The sequence below is a fragment of the Heteronotia binoei genome, chromosome 1 (genome assembly GCF_032191835.1).
Source record: "Heteronotia binoei isolate CCM8104 ecotype False Entrance Well chromosome 1, APGP_CSIRO_Hbin_v1, whole genome shotgun sequence".
NCBI lineage: Eukaryota > Metazoa > Chordata > Lepidosauria > Squamata > Gekkonidae > Heteronotia > Heteronotia binoei.
The window spans coordinates 246,848,215-246,865,760 of record NC_083223.1 but is presented as its reverse complement, the minus strand read 5'-3'; the positions used below and the strand labels follow the sequence as shown (position 1 = coordinate 246,865,760).

Below are 17,546 nucleotides of genomic sequence, written 5' to 3'. Positions count from 1 at the left end.
GTTCTTCTTAGCAAAACATGAACAAGGTGGGTCGCACTATAAACTCTGTTACGTTGTGGCCATGCTTGTCCACCCTCTGACAATTGCAAGTGGTGGCTACTATCATCCCATTCAACACTGCACTGTTAATCCTCTGGCATACTGTATGCATGCGCAATATGATGAGGAACTATAGTGTCCGAGAGTCAAATGATGGCAGCCACCATGACCATCAGTAAAAAGATTAAGACATGGGAGAAGAGGAAACGAGAGCATAGCAGGTCAGGCCTGGAGGAGTGGCTCACTAGGCCTTGTGTAGATCTCAGACTGCCTGTTGTACAGGGATAAAATGTTCAGTTCTTTTTAGAGATGCAGTATGCTGCAACTGTTAGAGTATCAGAGCCAGTGATTAAGAGCAGCACACTCCAATCCAGGGGAACGAGGTTTGATTCCCCACTCTTCCTCCACATTCACCTGCTGGTGTGACCTTAGGTCAGTCTCAAGTTCTCTCAGAGCTGTTCCTCTCAAAAACAGTTATCTCAGCTCCACCTACCTCGCAGGCAGTCTTCCCTCTAAGCTGAGTTAGTGTGAACTAGCTCCCAGTTTTTTAGCCTCTGGCTCATACATTTTTGTCTTAGCTCAGAAAAAAATGGCCCAGAGCAAACAAATTTATGCAGTGCTCAAAACTTTAATGCCAGTAGCTCACAAAGTATAATTTTTGCTCACAAGACTCCACAGCTTAGAGGGAGTATTGCTCACAGGGTGTCTGTTGTGAGGAGAGGAAGGGAAGAAGATTATAAGCCACTCTGAGACTTCGAGTGAAGGGCAGGGTATAAATCCAACTCTTCTTCAAGGACCGGAGAGCCCTGGGTTCCTATCACCATTCAACCGTGAAATCACTAAGTGACCTTGGACAAGTCGCTCGCTCTCAGCCCAGCCTTCCTTACATGACTGTTGTGAGGATAAACAAAATGGAAATGGGGAGAATCATGCACCCTGAACTTCTTGGCAGCACGAACATTTGATAAAACAAAAAGAAATCCTGTCAGTAGGTGATACAAATTCTGCAAATAGAAGAAATCTACCTGATTTCTCCTATGTAGCATGATTTATTAAATGTGATACTGTTTTGCATATTCTGGTTTTGCCTGTTACGCAGAGCAGAAATTGGCTTTGTGTGGCCCTCAGATTCTGAAAATCTTTTTCACTTCTCCACATCTTGGGATTCCCAAACTCCACCAGGCACTGCCCTTAAACCAGGGTTCCCCAACATGATGCCTATGGACACCATAGCACCCATCAGTACTTCTCTTGGTGCCCATTAAGATTTTCAGAATGTGGGCAGGGACCTTGTAAGACAGCGGTTGTTATTGGCTGCTCTTATCCAAATGAAAAGATTTTCCCCTGGAGATTCTGGAGGACTGGCAAGTACCTGGGCTTTCTCAGTCAGTGTGTGGTTCCATTCCCCACTCACTCTGTCATTTTCCCAAGGAAGTGTGAGGTGTGAGGTTTCCATTTGCCTCTACCTCCTATGGCAGCCATTTTGGGGTTGACGCTGCCTCCTGTGGTAGTCATTCTGGGACACCACTCACCACCACCTCTCAAAATTCCAAAAGTTTTTGAAAGCTCAAAAAGGTTGAAGACCCCTGACTTAACCTTTCATGTATCTTTCACCCCCATGAAGGACATTCACTCTTGGCCTGTAGAATCCTAGCATACACACAGCCCTGGTGTTGTACAATGAGAGTGTACAGGGCTTTTTTTTTGAGGAGGAGGAGGAGGAACGCACAGGAACACAGTTCCAGCTGGATTGGTGTCTGGAGGTATGGCCTAATGTGCAAATGAGTTCCTGCTAGATTTTTTCTACAAAACAGCCATGTGTGAAACAATGGCGATCTCAGGGGGTGTGGCCTAATAGGCAAATGAATTCCTGCTGGGCTTTTTCTACAAAAAAAAGCCCTGGGGGTGTCCCATTTATGAGGTCAGTTTGAAAGCTCTCCGATAATAAATGTGACAAATGAGGAGCTGGGTTTTGCTACCCCAGCAATATCCTTACAACGTTATTAGCAGACCGCTGCTGCTTTTTCCAACAGACCGTTCTGCCAGTAAGAATCACATCTGTGAAGCCTCAACCTCACACACTCCCAGAGGAAGCCCAGCCTAGTGCTGCATTTACTCTTCCTAGTCCTATGACTCGCAGTTCGGTTGCTATCAAAATTAGGTCAGTCTTCCCTTGCAATTGTGTTTTGAAAGACTGCTGCTCAAAATCAAGGCTTCCACACACAGTGATAAAAGCAGATTCATTGTCTGCCCTCCACAACCAGCAGGTGCTTTGGTTTGTTTTTATTCTGAAGATGTCAATACAAAAAACCTTGCAAATTAAAATGCAAAGGTACACAAAACATGGTTCTCAGATGTCCTCTGTTTAGAGGACATGCCCTCTTTTTTTTGGTGTCTGTCTTTTTTGGGATCTTTTTTAAAAAAATGATGAAAATGTTCTTTTTTGAGATTGGAAGGTTAGGAATATTCCTAGTTAGCAGCAATTATTGCAGCTTAAATAGTAGGCGTACTTAAAATGAGATTTGTCATAGTGATCAGTTGCTTGAAGTAGTCAGCTGTGAAATTTGTCCTATTTTTTGCTTTTCAAAATATGGTAACACTAAAAGGCTTGGAGTACACTGTGCTGTTTCTCAAACCCTTGCTTGGTCTAAGTACTTTCTGAACCAAAAAGGCAGTGGATCAGCGGACCAGCACATACAGGGATAAACCAGACAAGATGAAGGGAGTTCCATGAATATAGTTTCTAAAACATTTCACTGCCCACAAAATGGAGCTGCACAAATAGACACACTGGGTGGCAGGTTTCCTTACTATATTGTAGTATTTGCTAGGGTGCAACATAGCCTTGCAAGCTGTCACTCACTTTGCCATTAGAACAAAAAGGGGGCTCAGCTGCGTCAACCGAATGTTTGCCCAAGTCATCCAGCATCCAACAGTGATCAGCCACTTGCTCCCAGGAATGGCACACAAACAGGGCATGAAAACTTTGGCCGTCCCTCATTTGAAATTGCCTTAGACTATGCCAGAACATTGGTCCATCTAATTCAGTACTGTTTTTTTCTAACTGCATGCCAAGCAAATGCTCTACCCCTTAGTCTCCTTAGGTATATGTGGGGGAAAGTGGGAATACAAATGTTTTAGTAAATAAAATAATAATAATAAAGGCCAGTGAGACAGGACTTCCCTTTGCAGAAGTCATGCTGATCCTTCTTCAGCAAGGCCTGTTGTTCCGTTTGTGTTTAACAATTCTACTCTCATCAACACTTTTAATCAGTTTTCACAAAAAAAGAGTTTAGGCATTGAATTTTCTGGCCTCCATTCCTCTGAATACTCGCTAAAAGGTCTGTTATATTGTTTGCAATAACTCTAGCAAAGAGACCAGTTCTACTGAAAAATGGACTCAGTTAATGTTTTAATTTTTCAGTCTTCCTTAGAATTTCCTCTCTCTTGTCTCTTTATTTGATTCAATTCTTCAGATGCCCTCTAGATGCCTTGCTTGAGATGAGCAGCAGTCCCCCCCTTGGGGGAGACTGCTTAGCTTCAAGTACTCAAGTCTGCAGTCTTTCCTTGTTGTCACTCAGGGCCAAACTAAATGTTACATCTTTAATGAGCGGAGCTAGAGGAACCCTTCAGGAATTCTCTTCAGTCAGATGGCAGCTGCTGTGAACAAATTCCCCAAGTGCCAGGAGGGCCTGATTCAGGTCAGTTCCTGTAGCCCCTGGCAAATTAAGTACCTGCAGCTGTCATCTGATTAGGGTTGCCAACTGTGGTTTGGGAAACTCCTGGAGATTTGGTGTGGAGCTGAGGGAGGATAGGGTTTGGAGGTAAGGAGACCTCAGCAAGGTATAATGCCATATAGTCAACTCTCCAAAACAGTCATTTCCTCCAGATTTCTGTAGTGAGCAGATCAGTGGTGATTCTGGGAGATCTACAGGCCCCAGCTGGAGGTTGGCCACCATACATCTGTCTGAGAGGAATGAAAGAGGAACTCATTAAAAATGTCACATCCAGTTTGGCCCTTATCCATTCACACACTACTTCCATCAGAAAACCAACGGTTGGCTGTTTGCTTTCCTCCCTCTATCACATGTGATGGCAACGACAGAAAAGATCTGAAGATACCTTATAGTGAGTCAAGCCATTGGCCAATCTAGCTCAACAGGGTCTGATTTGAGTGGTATGGGTCTGGGCAGAAAATCTGCATCTACCTTGAGATGCTGGGAACTACCAGGGATTGAGTCCAAGACTTTTTTTTTTTAATGCGAAGTACATTCTGTACCATAAGAGATAAAAGTTCTCCACAGGTGGAAAAAATGGGAGCGAGCAGCTGTGTCTTTTGTACTTATTTCAATGATACAAAAACAGATCTTGTCTCCCTTACTGTTTCTCCTTCTTGTTATGCATTTGGTAATTTTTGGATCTGGGAGACAAACTGGCAGTATATAGAACTGGGGGTGGCAAGGAGAAAAGGATATTGTTAAGAACAGAGACAAGAAGGGAAACTCAAACCTTTCCCAAGGAACATCCTTTATGAACAATAGAATGACACAGGAAGGAGTCAAAGAAAACAGTAGATGAAAATAGCAAATAATCTGGTAATATCCTTAGAGCTCTGAGGAAAGAGGTTGTATATTTGGAGGGGTATGAGTGTGTGCAAACGACTGTTTGGGGTCAGAAGTAAGGACTGCAATAAGATATCTGGAGCATTTTGTAATTACAAATAGCAAACTTTACTAGCAACTCTGTTCCAGGTTTAAAATAGTGATGAAAAACTAATGCCTAACCTGTGACACTAGTTGTGCTTGGCTTTCAGTAACAGTGTGTCCACCCTCAGTAAGTGATACAGCATCACTATCTGAGTCATAAACCACTATATAGCTGGGTTGTGTGTTTTTTGGAAGTTTTGGGAATGACCTTTGTAGTGCACACAAACCAAGGGTACTATCAGAGCTCTCTTTGCTTAGCCAATTAAGTTCTGTTCACATGTTAGAGTGAACACGCATACATCCTTCTTGTATATGCACACATCTATTTGTAAGAAAGAGCCAACATGCATTCACATTACAAACAAAACTGGGGATCAGTTGTGTTCAATCACATGTTCAGCTGTTTATGTGAAGGGGCAGCCCCTGAATAATTAATTAATACCCCCAATAATAATAATATTTGTCATATTGAGTAAAAATATAATAATAATAATAAGTTTTTATTTATATCCCGCCCTCCCCACCGGGGCAGGCTCAGGGCGGCTTACAAAAACATGATGTGGTATCATGATATAACAATACAGGTAAAATCAATTCACAGTATAAATACAAATACAAATATAAATATAAATTAATGTTAAAAAGCTAAAACAATACGGTGGTGCTACAGTCTCTATTTATCCAGGCAGCGTAATATTCAATCTGGTCACGTCTTGAAGGCTTCTTGGAAGAGGGCAGTTTTGCAGGCCCTGCGGAACTGGTTGAGGTCCTGCAGGGCCCACACCTCTTCTGGCAGCTGATTCCACCATTGGGGCGCTTTTATAGAGAAGGCCAGCTCCCTAGTTGTTTTAAGTTTGGCCTCCTTAGGCCCAGGGATTTCCAAAAGATTTTGTGAACTGGAACGCAGTGCTCTCTGGGGAACATATGGAGAGAGGTGGTCCCCGAGGTAGGCAGGTCCTTGGCCATATAGGGCTTTATAGGTGATAACCAGCACCTTGTAACGAACCCTTTGTCTTCAAACTAAGGGGTCTGTTGTAAAACTGCCGTTAGAAACTGACTCTACCGCCCAGCAGGTGTGAGCTCCAGCTATAAGATAAGATAAGGGAACAGCCTCCTACAGGCGACTTGCTGTATATAGATAAGAAAGAAAACTTAGTCATGGAATTTTATCAGGGGGAATTTAGTGGAGGTGGGACCCTTTAAAATCAGATAAGCCTGTATGCCTGCCTGCTTGTTTTCTGTATTAATAAAATGGTCTGTATGTAGAATGATTTTAACTCAGTCATTTTGGAGGCCCATGCCCGACTGGGTTCTGCTTATGGTACCATAAAGTAAACCTCACTTCAAACCAATAAGTCTGTGCGGACCTCGTTATTTCTCTGCTTCATATGCACTGAATGTAACATGAGAATAACTTAACACAAGTATAAAGAAAAACCAAGTGTACACTGTACACATACTTGCATTCACTATAACTTGTGAACAGGGTTTGTGAAGAGCAGTGGCAAAGCAAGGTGAGATTACTCATTCATAGTGTGGATTTCTTTTCAGGATAGGCAGGTTCGGGGGGGTGGTACCCAGGGCTTTTTCTGAGCAGTAACACAGTTCTGGATGGCTTGGTGTCTGAGGGTGTGGCCTAACTAGGGAGGGACGGTGGCTCAGTGGTAGAGCATCTGCTTGGTAAGCAGAAGGTCCCAGGTTCAATCCCCGGCATCTCCAACTAAAAAGGGTCCAGGCAAATAGGCGTGAAAAACCTCAGCTTGAGACCCTGGAGAGCCACTGCCAGTCTGAGTAGACAATACTGACTTTGATGGACCGAGGGTCTGATTCGGTATAAGGCAGTTTTATATGTTCATATGTTCAATAGGCAAATGAGTTCCTGCCGGGCTTTTTCTACAAAAAAAGCCCTGTGTGAACCAATAGTGACATGGGGGGGGGGGTATGGCCTAATATGCAAATGAGTTCCTGCTAGGCTTTTTGTACCAAAAAAAGCCCTGCTGGTACCTCCTCTTTCTATCATGTGACTATGATGTCTTATGACTTCCTGCTATATGATAAGTGGGCTCCATACCACTGTTTGGGGATTAAAATTGGGTTTCTAAATGGAGGGGTGGTGGCTGCTGACTAGATTGGCATAGTTGTATAGCAATATACCCACTACATTTGTGTGTGTGTGTGTGTTTTAAGTTAGCTAAACAGGCTTCTACATGTGTTGGCAGAGAAAGGTGGGCACAAGGGAACAGGAAGAGAAAATGGTGCTTGATGCAAGGAGAGATGTTTGGAAATCCACACATTCCTAATCCTATCTCTCTTCCAAAGAATTCAGAGTAACATACATATTTCTCCATTTCATCCTCACAACAATCCTATGGGATGAGTTAGGCCAAAATAAATTGGGGGGAAAATTAGTTGCCCAGGGTCACTCACTAACTTCATGGTTGAGGATTTGAATCCAGGCCTCACTATGTGTGTTGGGGGTAGAGCAATCTGTCTGTATGGAAGTAGCCAATGTTCCCAAGTGCTAACCAGGGGACTGCAACCCATCACGTTTAAGTGTTTGGAGATGTGTATCCATGACCCCTCCCCACTTGTCTCCTATTCTCCCTGGTGCTTGTTGTAGTAAGAAAGATGGCAGCTACGCCCCACAGCAAACACAACAGGAGAAATGGACATCTCAGCTATCTAAGGGCCAAACTAGAAGTGATGGTATCCTCAGGTCTACCACAGGGATACTCCTGCCACTTTAAAGTGAGTTAAAAATGAGGTAAGGACACAAACTTGATTGGCCCTAAACAGTGCAACAGGCTGAGTTGCTCTCATTTTCCCTCCCCTGTACCTTTTCAAGTGCTGAAACAGCTGTGGGTTTTGTGTGTGGCCATTTCAGCACTTAAAATGTGCAGAAAGGAGGACAAGAGTATCTCAGCATGAAGTGGCATTTTTAAACCACTTTTAAATGACAGCAGTGTCCCTGTGGATGCCATCACATCTAGTTTGGCCCTAAGAGGCATGTAAATTCTTTAGGTTTAAACCTGGCTTTCCCCACACAATGTTAGAAATGTGGCTTCCTTTGGAGGCTGGCAGGGCAATGTAAAATCATTACCTGGGACATCTTTTTCTCCCCTCACCTCCTATTCAAATCTTTTATTTTGTAATATTCAGCCAGTTCTGGTGAACTGGAAAGCTTGTGCATTGTTTTGTGTCACGGATGCTGATGCTAATAAAAGGTATTATGTGGATTGTGGTTTGCCTTTGGATTTTAACAACTGAGAGATGAAGGCAGAAGAGTGGAGGGGAAGTGAACGCCAATTGCCTGACCTACATGTACAGGAGAAAGGGCAAATTGCTTCCAGGACTTCAGTTCTGGTTGCTCATTTAATGGTCAGACTTTGTTTGCTATTAATGCCATACTCCTTAAGGCCAGATTTTTAAAAGACAAACCTACTGCACATGCATGTGTTGTGGGAGGGAGGCAGGAAATTCCCTGTGTAACCCTCTTTCCTAGCCATCCATTTGTGGAGCTGGTTCTCTCCAGAACACAACAGCCCCCTTTATTCTCAAGGCCTCCACTGGCCCAGGCTTCATGGGGTGGGATACTTGCTAATAGCATTATGCTTATTCAATAAGAAGGCAGCTATGCCAGACAGAGGGCTCCATTCATGCAACCACCCCCTGTCCCCTTGCTGCCCCAGCTCTGCTCTGCATCCATCCACAACTGTGAGGACTACCAGGAGTTGTAGCGACCCTAGGAGTGGAGTAACCACTCCCCATAGTGCCTGGATAAAGCATGAAGGTACCAAAGCACACAGACTATTCCCTGTAGGGCTGACTCCAGAAAAGTGTGCCATAATGGGAGAGGAGAATGCCTCTGAGAATATGCAGAGTGTCTTTTCCTCCTTACTGAACAGCCAATTCTATAAGACAGAATGGATTCCAAACTGACTCTCCACAGCAGTGTTTCCTCTAAGCTGAGTTAGTGTGCTACATATTCCACTAGAACATCAAACATCACACTCTTGTTCTACCCAGACCTGCTTCAATTTCACACACACACCCCACTCCCAATGTCAAGACAGTGTGCAATTGCAATGAAAAGGGCCAACGCCAAGCTGGGAATTGTTAGGAAGGGAATTGAAAACAAATCAGCCAGTATCATAATGCCCCTGTATAAATCGATGGTGTGGCCTCATTTGGAGTACTGTGTACAATTTTGGTCACCACATCTCAAAAAAGGATATTATAGCATTGGAAAAAATGCAGAAAAGGGCAACTAAGGGTTGGAATGCTTTCCCTATGAAGAAAGGTTAAAATGCTTGGGGCTCTTTAACTCGGAGAAACGTTGACTGCAGGGTGACATGATAGAGGTTTACAAGATTATGCATGGGGTAGAGAAGGTAGAGAAAGAATTACTTTTCTCACTTTCTCACAATATAAGAACTCGTGGGCATTCAATGAAATTGTTGAGCAGGGATTAGAATGGATACAAGGAAGTACTTATTCACCCAAAGAGTGATTAACATGTGGAATTCACTGCCACGGGAGGTGGTGGCAGCTACAAGCATAGACAGCTTCAAGAGGGGAATGGATAAGCATATGGAGCAGAGGTCCATCAGTGGCTATTAGTCACAGCTTATTGTTGAAACTCTCTGTCTGGGGCAGTGATGCTCTGTATTCTTGTGCTGGGGTGGGGGCACAGTGGAAGGGCTTCTATCCCCACTGGTGGACCTCTTGACAGAACTTGGGTTTTTTGGCCACTGTGTGACACAGAGTGTTGGACTGGATGGGCCATTGGCCTGATCCAACATGGCTTCTCTTGTGTTCTTATGTTCCCCGCCCCTCAAATCACGGAAATAGCTGTTACCTGTCAAGATGCAGAGGCAACCAAATCATTTCTGACTCTAACCCCTGCCCAAAAATCTCCTGTACATGGTCTTCCACCCCAAACATCCACCACCCCAACAGGAGATACCCCCTAATCACTGAAACTTATTATTTTCCACTAATGAAGTTGAATGACACTGTGCATTTTTCAAGAACATCTCTCCAAGGATCTCCAGAGCAAGGCCTTCCCATCAGCACTAATACTGAAGATCCTTTTAGCTGGGGATGCTACCAAGGACTGAACTTGGGTCCATCTGCGTGGAGGAGAGCTGCTCTGTTGTTAAGTCATGGGCCTTTCCCAACATAGTATCTGTGACCAAGCATATAAATGTAATGTCATATCATATAAATGAGTGCTATGGTTGCCAGTTCTGGGACAGGAAATTCCCAGAGATTTGCAGAGTAGATCCTGGAAGGACAGATTCCACATTAGCCTTTGCCCCAGTCTCAGCTCTTGAGTTTGCATGGGCAGGGAGCAAGCAGGGAATGCACAGCCCTATTCCAGAGATGCCAGTGCAGAATCTGGGAAAAAGAGCTAACATGAGGAGCCTCGCATAGAAGGGAGGCAAGACAAGTGCTAAGTGTTGAATCAGCGAGAGTTTAGAGAGCGGATGGTGCTCACTGTGGCCTTAGAGTCCTCCCTCCAAATCTACCATTTGTTCCGGAACTGATCTTGTAGTTTGAAGATCAGTCATAATTCTGGGAGAACTCCAAGCCCCACCTGGAGGTTAGCAACCCCAGATGTGATTACTATGTAGAGATAGATCCAAGTGGGCAGCTGTTTACTATGCTGTTAATTTTACTATTCTGTCATTGGATCTTAAATTTGTGCCATTTTGCATTCTAAACCACTGCCTACCAGCTATGCCGTGTTTCCCCGAAAATAAGACACTGTCTTATATTTATTTTTTCTCAAGAAGACACACTAGGGCTTATTTTCAGGGGATGTCTTATTTTTGTTAAGTATAATACAACAATCTACATTTATTCAAATACAGTGGGGCTGGTGCTAGTGATGCGTGAACTCCTTTCCCCTAGCCGTTCGCATGTGCACAATAGGATGCCTGCGACCGCGGTTACCACATGCGCACCCGCGCACGTGCGAATGGCTAGGAGAAAGGAGTGATGTGGTTGCCACTCGCGCACCCGCACAAGTGCGAACGGCTGGGAGAAAGGAGTTGTAGCAGATAAAAGGTATTTCAGTCTTCCTTACCGCTCTGCGCCGAAATGCATGGTGTGGCTATGCAGATACGCTGCAGAGCTACGCCCATCACTAGGTCTTATTATTGGGGTAGGTAGGGCTTATATTTAACAAATGCATAGAAATCCTGCTAGGGCTTATTTTTTGGGTAGGTCTTATTTTTGGGGAAACAGGGTATGTAGCTCTGCTCACTGTACCTGATTCCTCATCTGTGCTTGAAGCACACAAAAGCTTACATTCTGATAAAACTTTGTTGGTCTTAGAGGTGAAACTTGTCTCCTACTTTGTGTAGAGATAGGGAAAAGGAAAAAGCCTGTGTGGCATAGAGGTTAGAGTGCGGGACTAGGCTTTGGGAGAGCCAGGTTTGAATCCTGCCTCTGCCATGAATTTGGGCCAGTCACTCCTTCTCAGTCTAATCTACCTCACAGGGTGGTTGTTGTGAGGGTAAAATGGAAGAGGGGAAAACAATGTAAACTGCTCAGAGTCCCAAATGAGAAGAAAAACAAGTTATAAATACATAAAAACATCAGGCTTGCTTTCCCTTCATGCATTCGCTTACATGGTTTCTGACTCCGTGAAGCATAAAACCCTTGTTTATCATTGTTAATTTACAAAAGCTAGTTGTGGTTACTAAGGAAAGAGAGAAGGATACTTTTCACATGCTCAGATGCATATTTCTTCCTCAAGAAGAAGAATTGCAGATTTATACCCCGCCTTTTCCCTGAATCAGACACTCAGAGCGGCTTACAACCTTCCATATCTTCTCTCCCTACAACAGACACCCTGTGAGGTGGGTGGAGCTAAGAGGGCTCTCACAGCGGCTGCTCTTTCAAGGACAACCTCTGCCAGAGCTATGGCTAACCCAAGGCCATTCCAGCAGGTGCAAGTGGAGAAGTGGGAATCAAACCCGGTTCTCCCAGATAAGAAGAAGAACTGCAGATTTATACCCCGCCCTTCTCTCTGAATCAGAGACTCAGCGCGGCTTACAATCTCTTATATCTTCTCCCCCCACAACAGACACCATGTGAGGTGGGTAGGGCTGAGAGTGCTCTTACAACAGCTGCCCTTTCAAGGACAACTCCTACGAGAGCTATGGCTGACCCAAGGCCATTCCAGCAGCTGCAAGTGGAGGAGTGGGGAATCAAACCCGGTTCTCCCAGATAAGAGTCCATGCATTTAACCACTATACCAAACTGGCTCTCACATTGTCCATGATTACTAATATGCTTTGAGTTTTGAAACTGGGTTATGGTGCCGAGTCCCTGTGTTCTCTGGTTCAATTTAAGCCTCAGACCAGAGCCCCCTTCCCAATAAGTTAAGGCGTAAGGCCTGGCCTAATAGGACAGGTGTATGCATTCTGAGAAGTCCCACAAACCCTTGCAACATCACAACTGTGTGAGCTGCTAGGAGCTGTAGTGACCCTCCTGGAGCTCATTCCTCATAGTGCCTGGATAAAGCATGAAGTTACCAAAGCACACAGCCTATACAGGGCTCACTCCTGGAAAGTGTTTTTGAAACAGCAAAATGAAATGGGCCAGCCTGTTTGGGAGCAGCCTAGCATTATCCCACTGAGTCTAGCGAGGTGAAGCTGGGATTTTGTACATTAATTAACTTTTCAAACAATGAGTACTGAGTCTTAGACCTGCCCAGGCCCTACACTCTCTGCCCTTCTCCCAGTCCCAGATGTGTGTGGGCTTTTCTACACACAGCTAAAGGGAGTTATCCAGTGATGAAAAGAAGCACTCTGAACTAAATAAGAGAAAGCCTGGGGGTGGTAGAACAGGAAAAATACGCACGTCCTGATAGTGGTGGTGTTTGTTTTGTTTTTTCCATTATCTTCTGGCCCTTCACATCTTTACTGTGAACATGCTTAAAGAAACCTTCTTTACTGTTACCTCACACACTCAAAGTACGGCCGGGTTCTTCACTAAGCGTATGAGGGAAACAGACTGGGGGAGGGGAAGCAGGATTTCTGGGAAGGCGTGTGATCCATTTTAATGCCTTATGTTGTTATGCTGCCTGCCCTCCAAGGAGCTCATACATGTCTCCCTTCTGCCCTCATAACAAACCTCCTGAGGCAGGTTAGGCTGAGAGAAAGCACCTGCCCCAAGGTCAGCCAATGAGTTTCACATAGGCATTGGAACCCTCACTCTCCTTGGTGAACTGACATAAAGAGTGTGAGGTGGCCTGGGAGTGGCATTCCCTGGAATCGGCATGGAAATAATTAGAAAATTAGGGTAGCCATCTGAACTGAATCCAAAGTGCTTGGAGAGGAGTGGGATCCAGTGGAAAGGAGCAAGGATCTCTGGGACTGGGGCACTGGGTGACAGAACTTCAGAGCTTCCCTTTGACCTTGGCCTTGTGCCACCTAAAGGTGACAGCTTGTGGGAACGCTACAGTTGCCAACTGCCTGGGAAAAATACATTCTGTCCCTTTAATAGAGGCTTAATGACATATTATTTACCAAGAGATGTTATTTCCCTCCTGTCATGAAAAGCTTCCATTGCTCATTTCCACACATTATGCTTCTGTTAGAGGCAAGGCCTTTTTCTCCAGACCTGTTAGCAACCTTAGGCTAACACACTAGGTGTTCCTCACAAAACTCCATGGAAGCCCTCAGAAGGGGCTAGGGTAAAGCCAGTGGCTCATACTTCAAGTCATCAGCCACACCCAGTTCTATGGGAAGGAGGCACAACCTTGCCACATTTCCTGCTCCCACTGTGGGACACCCCGGAGTATAACTATAGACAGCCTGAGAGGCCACTGAGCCTCATTCAAGATAATATAGTTGGAAGAAGCTCTCTGCAGCTCTCCCAGTCTTCTAGGCACAAGGAGAACTAACATAAAAGGTTAAAGCGGGGGTCCTTGGCTGGAACTTGAAAGCCCCCCAAGATGCTGCAGGCACTTTGGCCTGGCAGGCAGCCTCTCTTGGCAACACCCACTTACAGAGACAAAAGGAAACCCCATTGTGATAGCAAGACTGGATTGGCCAGCCTCCCAGCTCTGCTGGCCAATGCGTATGTGGGAGGTCACCTCCACACAGTGATGGAGATGACATTTTCTTTGCTGCTTTTGTTATGTGACAGGCAAGTGCCCAAGCTGCTGCCATTGAACACCAAATACACACACACACACACCAGCTTTGTTGGCCTACAGTTCAGCCACTCCCACCCTACAGCCAAGGGAACAGTGCCTGTCAGCCCGTGCAAAGGAATCCATCTAACACATGACAGCACATAAACACAGGCAGAAGGTCCAATCTCTAAGGCCAGAGCAGGCCTATAATTGCCACAAAGATCCAGGATGGTTCAGCAGATAGAATATGGCCCAGCTCTCTTAAACTACATATGTAGTGAATGCACAATAGCCACCACGTCCTGTCTAGAGACCCTCAGTTCGTAGCATGAATGAGAACCCTCTCTTCCACCCATGGTCAAAGAGTGAGGAGGAAGTCCATTCTTTAGACCACCTGATTGGCTAAAGAATGAACATGAACATGTAAATGTAAATGTCATGCATGATGTTAGGAACCCCCTTCCCTCAATTTCCATCTGTATAGTATGATTATAATGCCCCACCTCACAGGGCTGTTGTGGGAATATACAAGACTTTGTCAAACCCCAGCCACAAATGAAAAATAATCAAGAAAATAGCCCCACAAATTAAGCTTACCTTGTATTTTGTGGCTAGTAGTTCAGTGGCCTCTTGCTCTTTCCTCAGTTCCTCGATCATCTTTTCCTTCTCTTCCAATAGCTTTTGTTTGTCCTCATTCACAAGGCTGTGGTCATCCTGGATAGCCGCTTTCTCCTCCTCCAACCTTTCTTTTTGCTCCTTCAAGTAATTTTTCATGTTTTTCTCCAAACCCCCATCCTCGTTGTCCTCCATTTCATCAGTCTCAGGGGTTCCTTCCCCATCTAATGTCTTCTTCCTCCGGCTGTTTCTCCTCCTCTTCTTGCTCAGCATTCCCCGTTTTTCCAGCTGGGCCTTCAAGCGTGTGATCTCCTCTTGGAACTCCCGCAGAAGGGTATCTTTGGGGTCCTCATTGACCCGGGGTTTGTTCTTGATATTTTTGGCCCTGTTGGCAAATCGAAGAGTAGACAAGCTCTCATCATAGCTATGGGAGGCTGGTCCCAATGTGGCCACCATGATGGTTTTGGCATTGCCACCAAGGGAATCCTGAAGAAGGCGGGTGAGCTTGGAGTCTCTGTAGGGGATATGGGTGCTCTTGCCATCCACCAGGGCTGAAATGACATTGCCCAAAGCAGAGAGGGAGAGGTTGATCTTGGATGCTTCCTTTGGCCTTTCCCCCTGGGTGCCCATCTTGCTTTGCCGCTCACTCCCAGCCAAGTCCACCAGATTGAGTTTTCCTACCCGAATATGATCTTCCCCATCTGGGCCAATCTCGCTGCACTCTACCGTGATGACAAAGATGGCATGGGAGCGAGAACTGTATTCGTTCATGTTGGTGCTTCCCACTGACCGGTTCTGGTTTCCCAAGTTCATGACGTGCTCAATTTCTTTCACATTTTTTGTCACAAATGATGAAAGATCCTTGATGTAAACACCAGTTTCTGGGTTCTCTTTGAGCTCCATCTTCTTACTCTGGTCTTTGGCCAAGAGATCTCTGATCTCCTCTTGATAGATCTCCAAGTAGGAAGCTCTGACCAAATACTGCTGGTTCTGTGAGCGAGAGATATGGGTGAAAATGTGCTCAAAAGAGTTGGGGATGACACCTCTCTTCTCAGAGTCGGCCCAGACTCCTTGCATAGTGTAGGTCTTCCCAGTGCCAGTCTGACCATAGGCAAACATAGTGCCATTGAACCCTTGTAGAACTGAATCTATCAAGGGACGGACAGTCTCATCATATAGGTCTGCCTGCTTGGAGTTGGCGTCATAAACAGCATCAAAGGTGAATGTTTTTGCCAGCTCCCCTGGCGTGGCTTTGGGGTTCCGGATAGTCACCTGGCCCAGCTTCACATCCATATCCAAGATTCTCTCATAGCCAGCAGCTTCCTCTTTCCTGTTCATTGGGCGGCAGCGGACCACCACTTTCAGTGCCTCGCTAATTTTGGGCCTATTAGCCATCTTGAACCAGTTGCTCCTGCCCAGCTTTGACTATCAGGTATAGGTGGTGGGTTTGACAGGCATGAGGGCTTTTTCCTTCCTGGGATAACGTTGCTGCTGCAGCAGCGCTCACAGAGTGGAGGCTGCGGTGATTTGTATCTTCTCTTTCGCACAATGGATGCAGTTAGGCATGATCCATTCAAGGCATCCCATCCCGGATTGCAGACCACCCATCCTGACTCATCCCAGAGGGAGAGGAAGGGGAGGCTGTCGGATTTCAGTACTCTCTCCTGGTTTTTTTGCTTGTTTTTCTGGCGACGAAGAGCGGAGCTTTCCTTTCTTGCTTCCCGTCTAATCCTTGAATCTTCCTAGTGGATCCATCGGCAGCTCTGGGCGATAGTGCCGGGAAGGGCTAGCATGCTCCTGCGCTGGATGCTCATTCATTGCAGCTCAGCAGCAGCAGCTGCCCTCTGTGTATGTGAGAGAATGAGGGAGGAAAACAGAAGGGGAGTGGAGAGGGATAGGGAGGGGGAGAAGGAGAAGGAGGGAACGAGCGCCTGGGGGATGCTGCTGCTGATCTGATGCGGGGGGAGGGGGGGCTGCAGAGCGCCTGGTTTGCTGGCATGGAATGGGAAGCCAAGCGCAAAAGCAAGCGCCTTCTCGTCCTCAGACCCTGCCCACCGGACTGCGAACATCAAGGCCCCCTCGGCCGCCACTCCCATTGGATACATAGCATGCTGGGGGATGTAGTCCTGCCTTTGTTGCACCCTGCGTACACCGAAAGGATGCTGACGGGAGCCCCGGATGGCAGAAGGGATGGCAAAGGGGATGCTTCTTAAAGGGACAGGGAGCTGGTACCCAGAGCTGTCCAGGAACACGGAGCCACCACCCTGACCTCTTACAACAAGGCACCACAGACAAACAGGGAATGTGCAAACCCCGCCCCCCAAACCCCCCCTCCTTTGCTACAGGCCGAGGCACGTTCAGACATTTGGCATTTTTTTAATAGTTTGGTCGTGCAGAGTTTCTGTAGCCCGCAGCTCATCTCAGTTTTCTCTCCGTTGTGCTTGTTGTGACAAGCATGTGAGTGACTCCAGACTATCACACTAACATAATTTGGACGCATCAGTTCCTCCTGGTGCACCGTTTTAAAGGACAAGCAGGGTGTGTGGCTCTTAGCGTATGTCGCTGGGGATTGTGCAGACACAGGGGTGAGCGTTGAGCCAAGATTCTGGTCTCTGCAGATGCAACTATATAGCCTGAGGCAAGGGCTGACTTTTTCAGTGGGGCTTCTGCAGAACAACTTTCCAAGAGATTGTGCCTAATGTTAATGAAAGAGCTGATAAACAGGATATGTTTGGAAGGCACCTGGTTGAAGCTAAATAAATCTAGGTCTGGTCACTGTCCAGATGGGAAGCCTCATGGGCATGCCACCAAACAGACAAATAAAGGAAGGGTGGTGCCATTTGGCTTTTCCATTTTTTAAACCATCCCTGGGACTACTGTGTGGTTGCAAAGATTTGTAGTTGGCACACAGTTCATTTGATCTAAAAAGAGAAATGTCACAGACAGAATTTGTTGTATTTCATAGCCTTTTGACAGCACTGTTCACATCAGTTCCTTGCCTGTCTGTTTACATTTGCCAACAAAGGATGGAC

The 17,546-nt window shown here is 45.8% G+C and overlaps 1 protein-coding gene across 1 annotated transcript in view; it reads right to left on the bottom strand.

Moving 5' to 3' along the window:
- The window catches only part of KIF3C (kinesin family member 3C), a 51,330-nt gene extending 34,850 nt beyond the window's left edge, over window positions 1–16,480 (bottom strand). The window contains exon 1 of the mRNA XM_060250734.1: window positions 14,497–16,480. Within this exon, the coding sequence (XP_060106717.1) occupies window positions 14,497–15,909 (1,413 nt within the window). The 5' untranslated portion in view covers window positions 15,910–16,480. The remainder of the gene's footprint in view (window positions 1–14,496) is intronic.
- Between the last annotated feature and the right edge of the window lie 1,066 nt (window positions 16,481–17,546).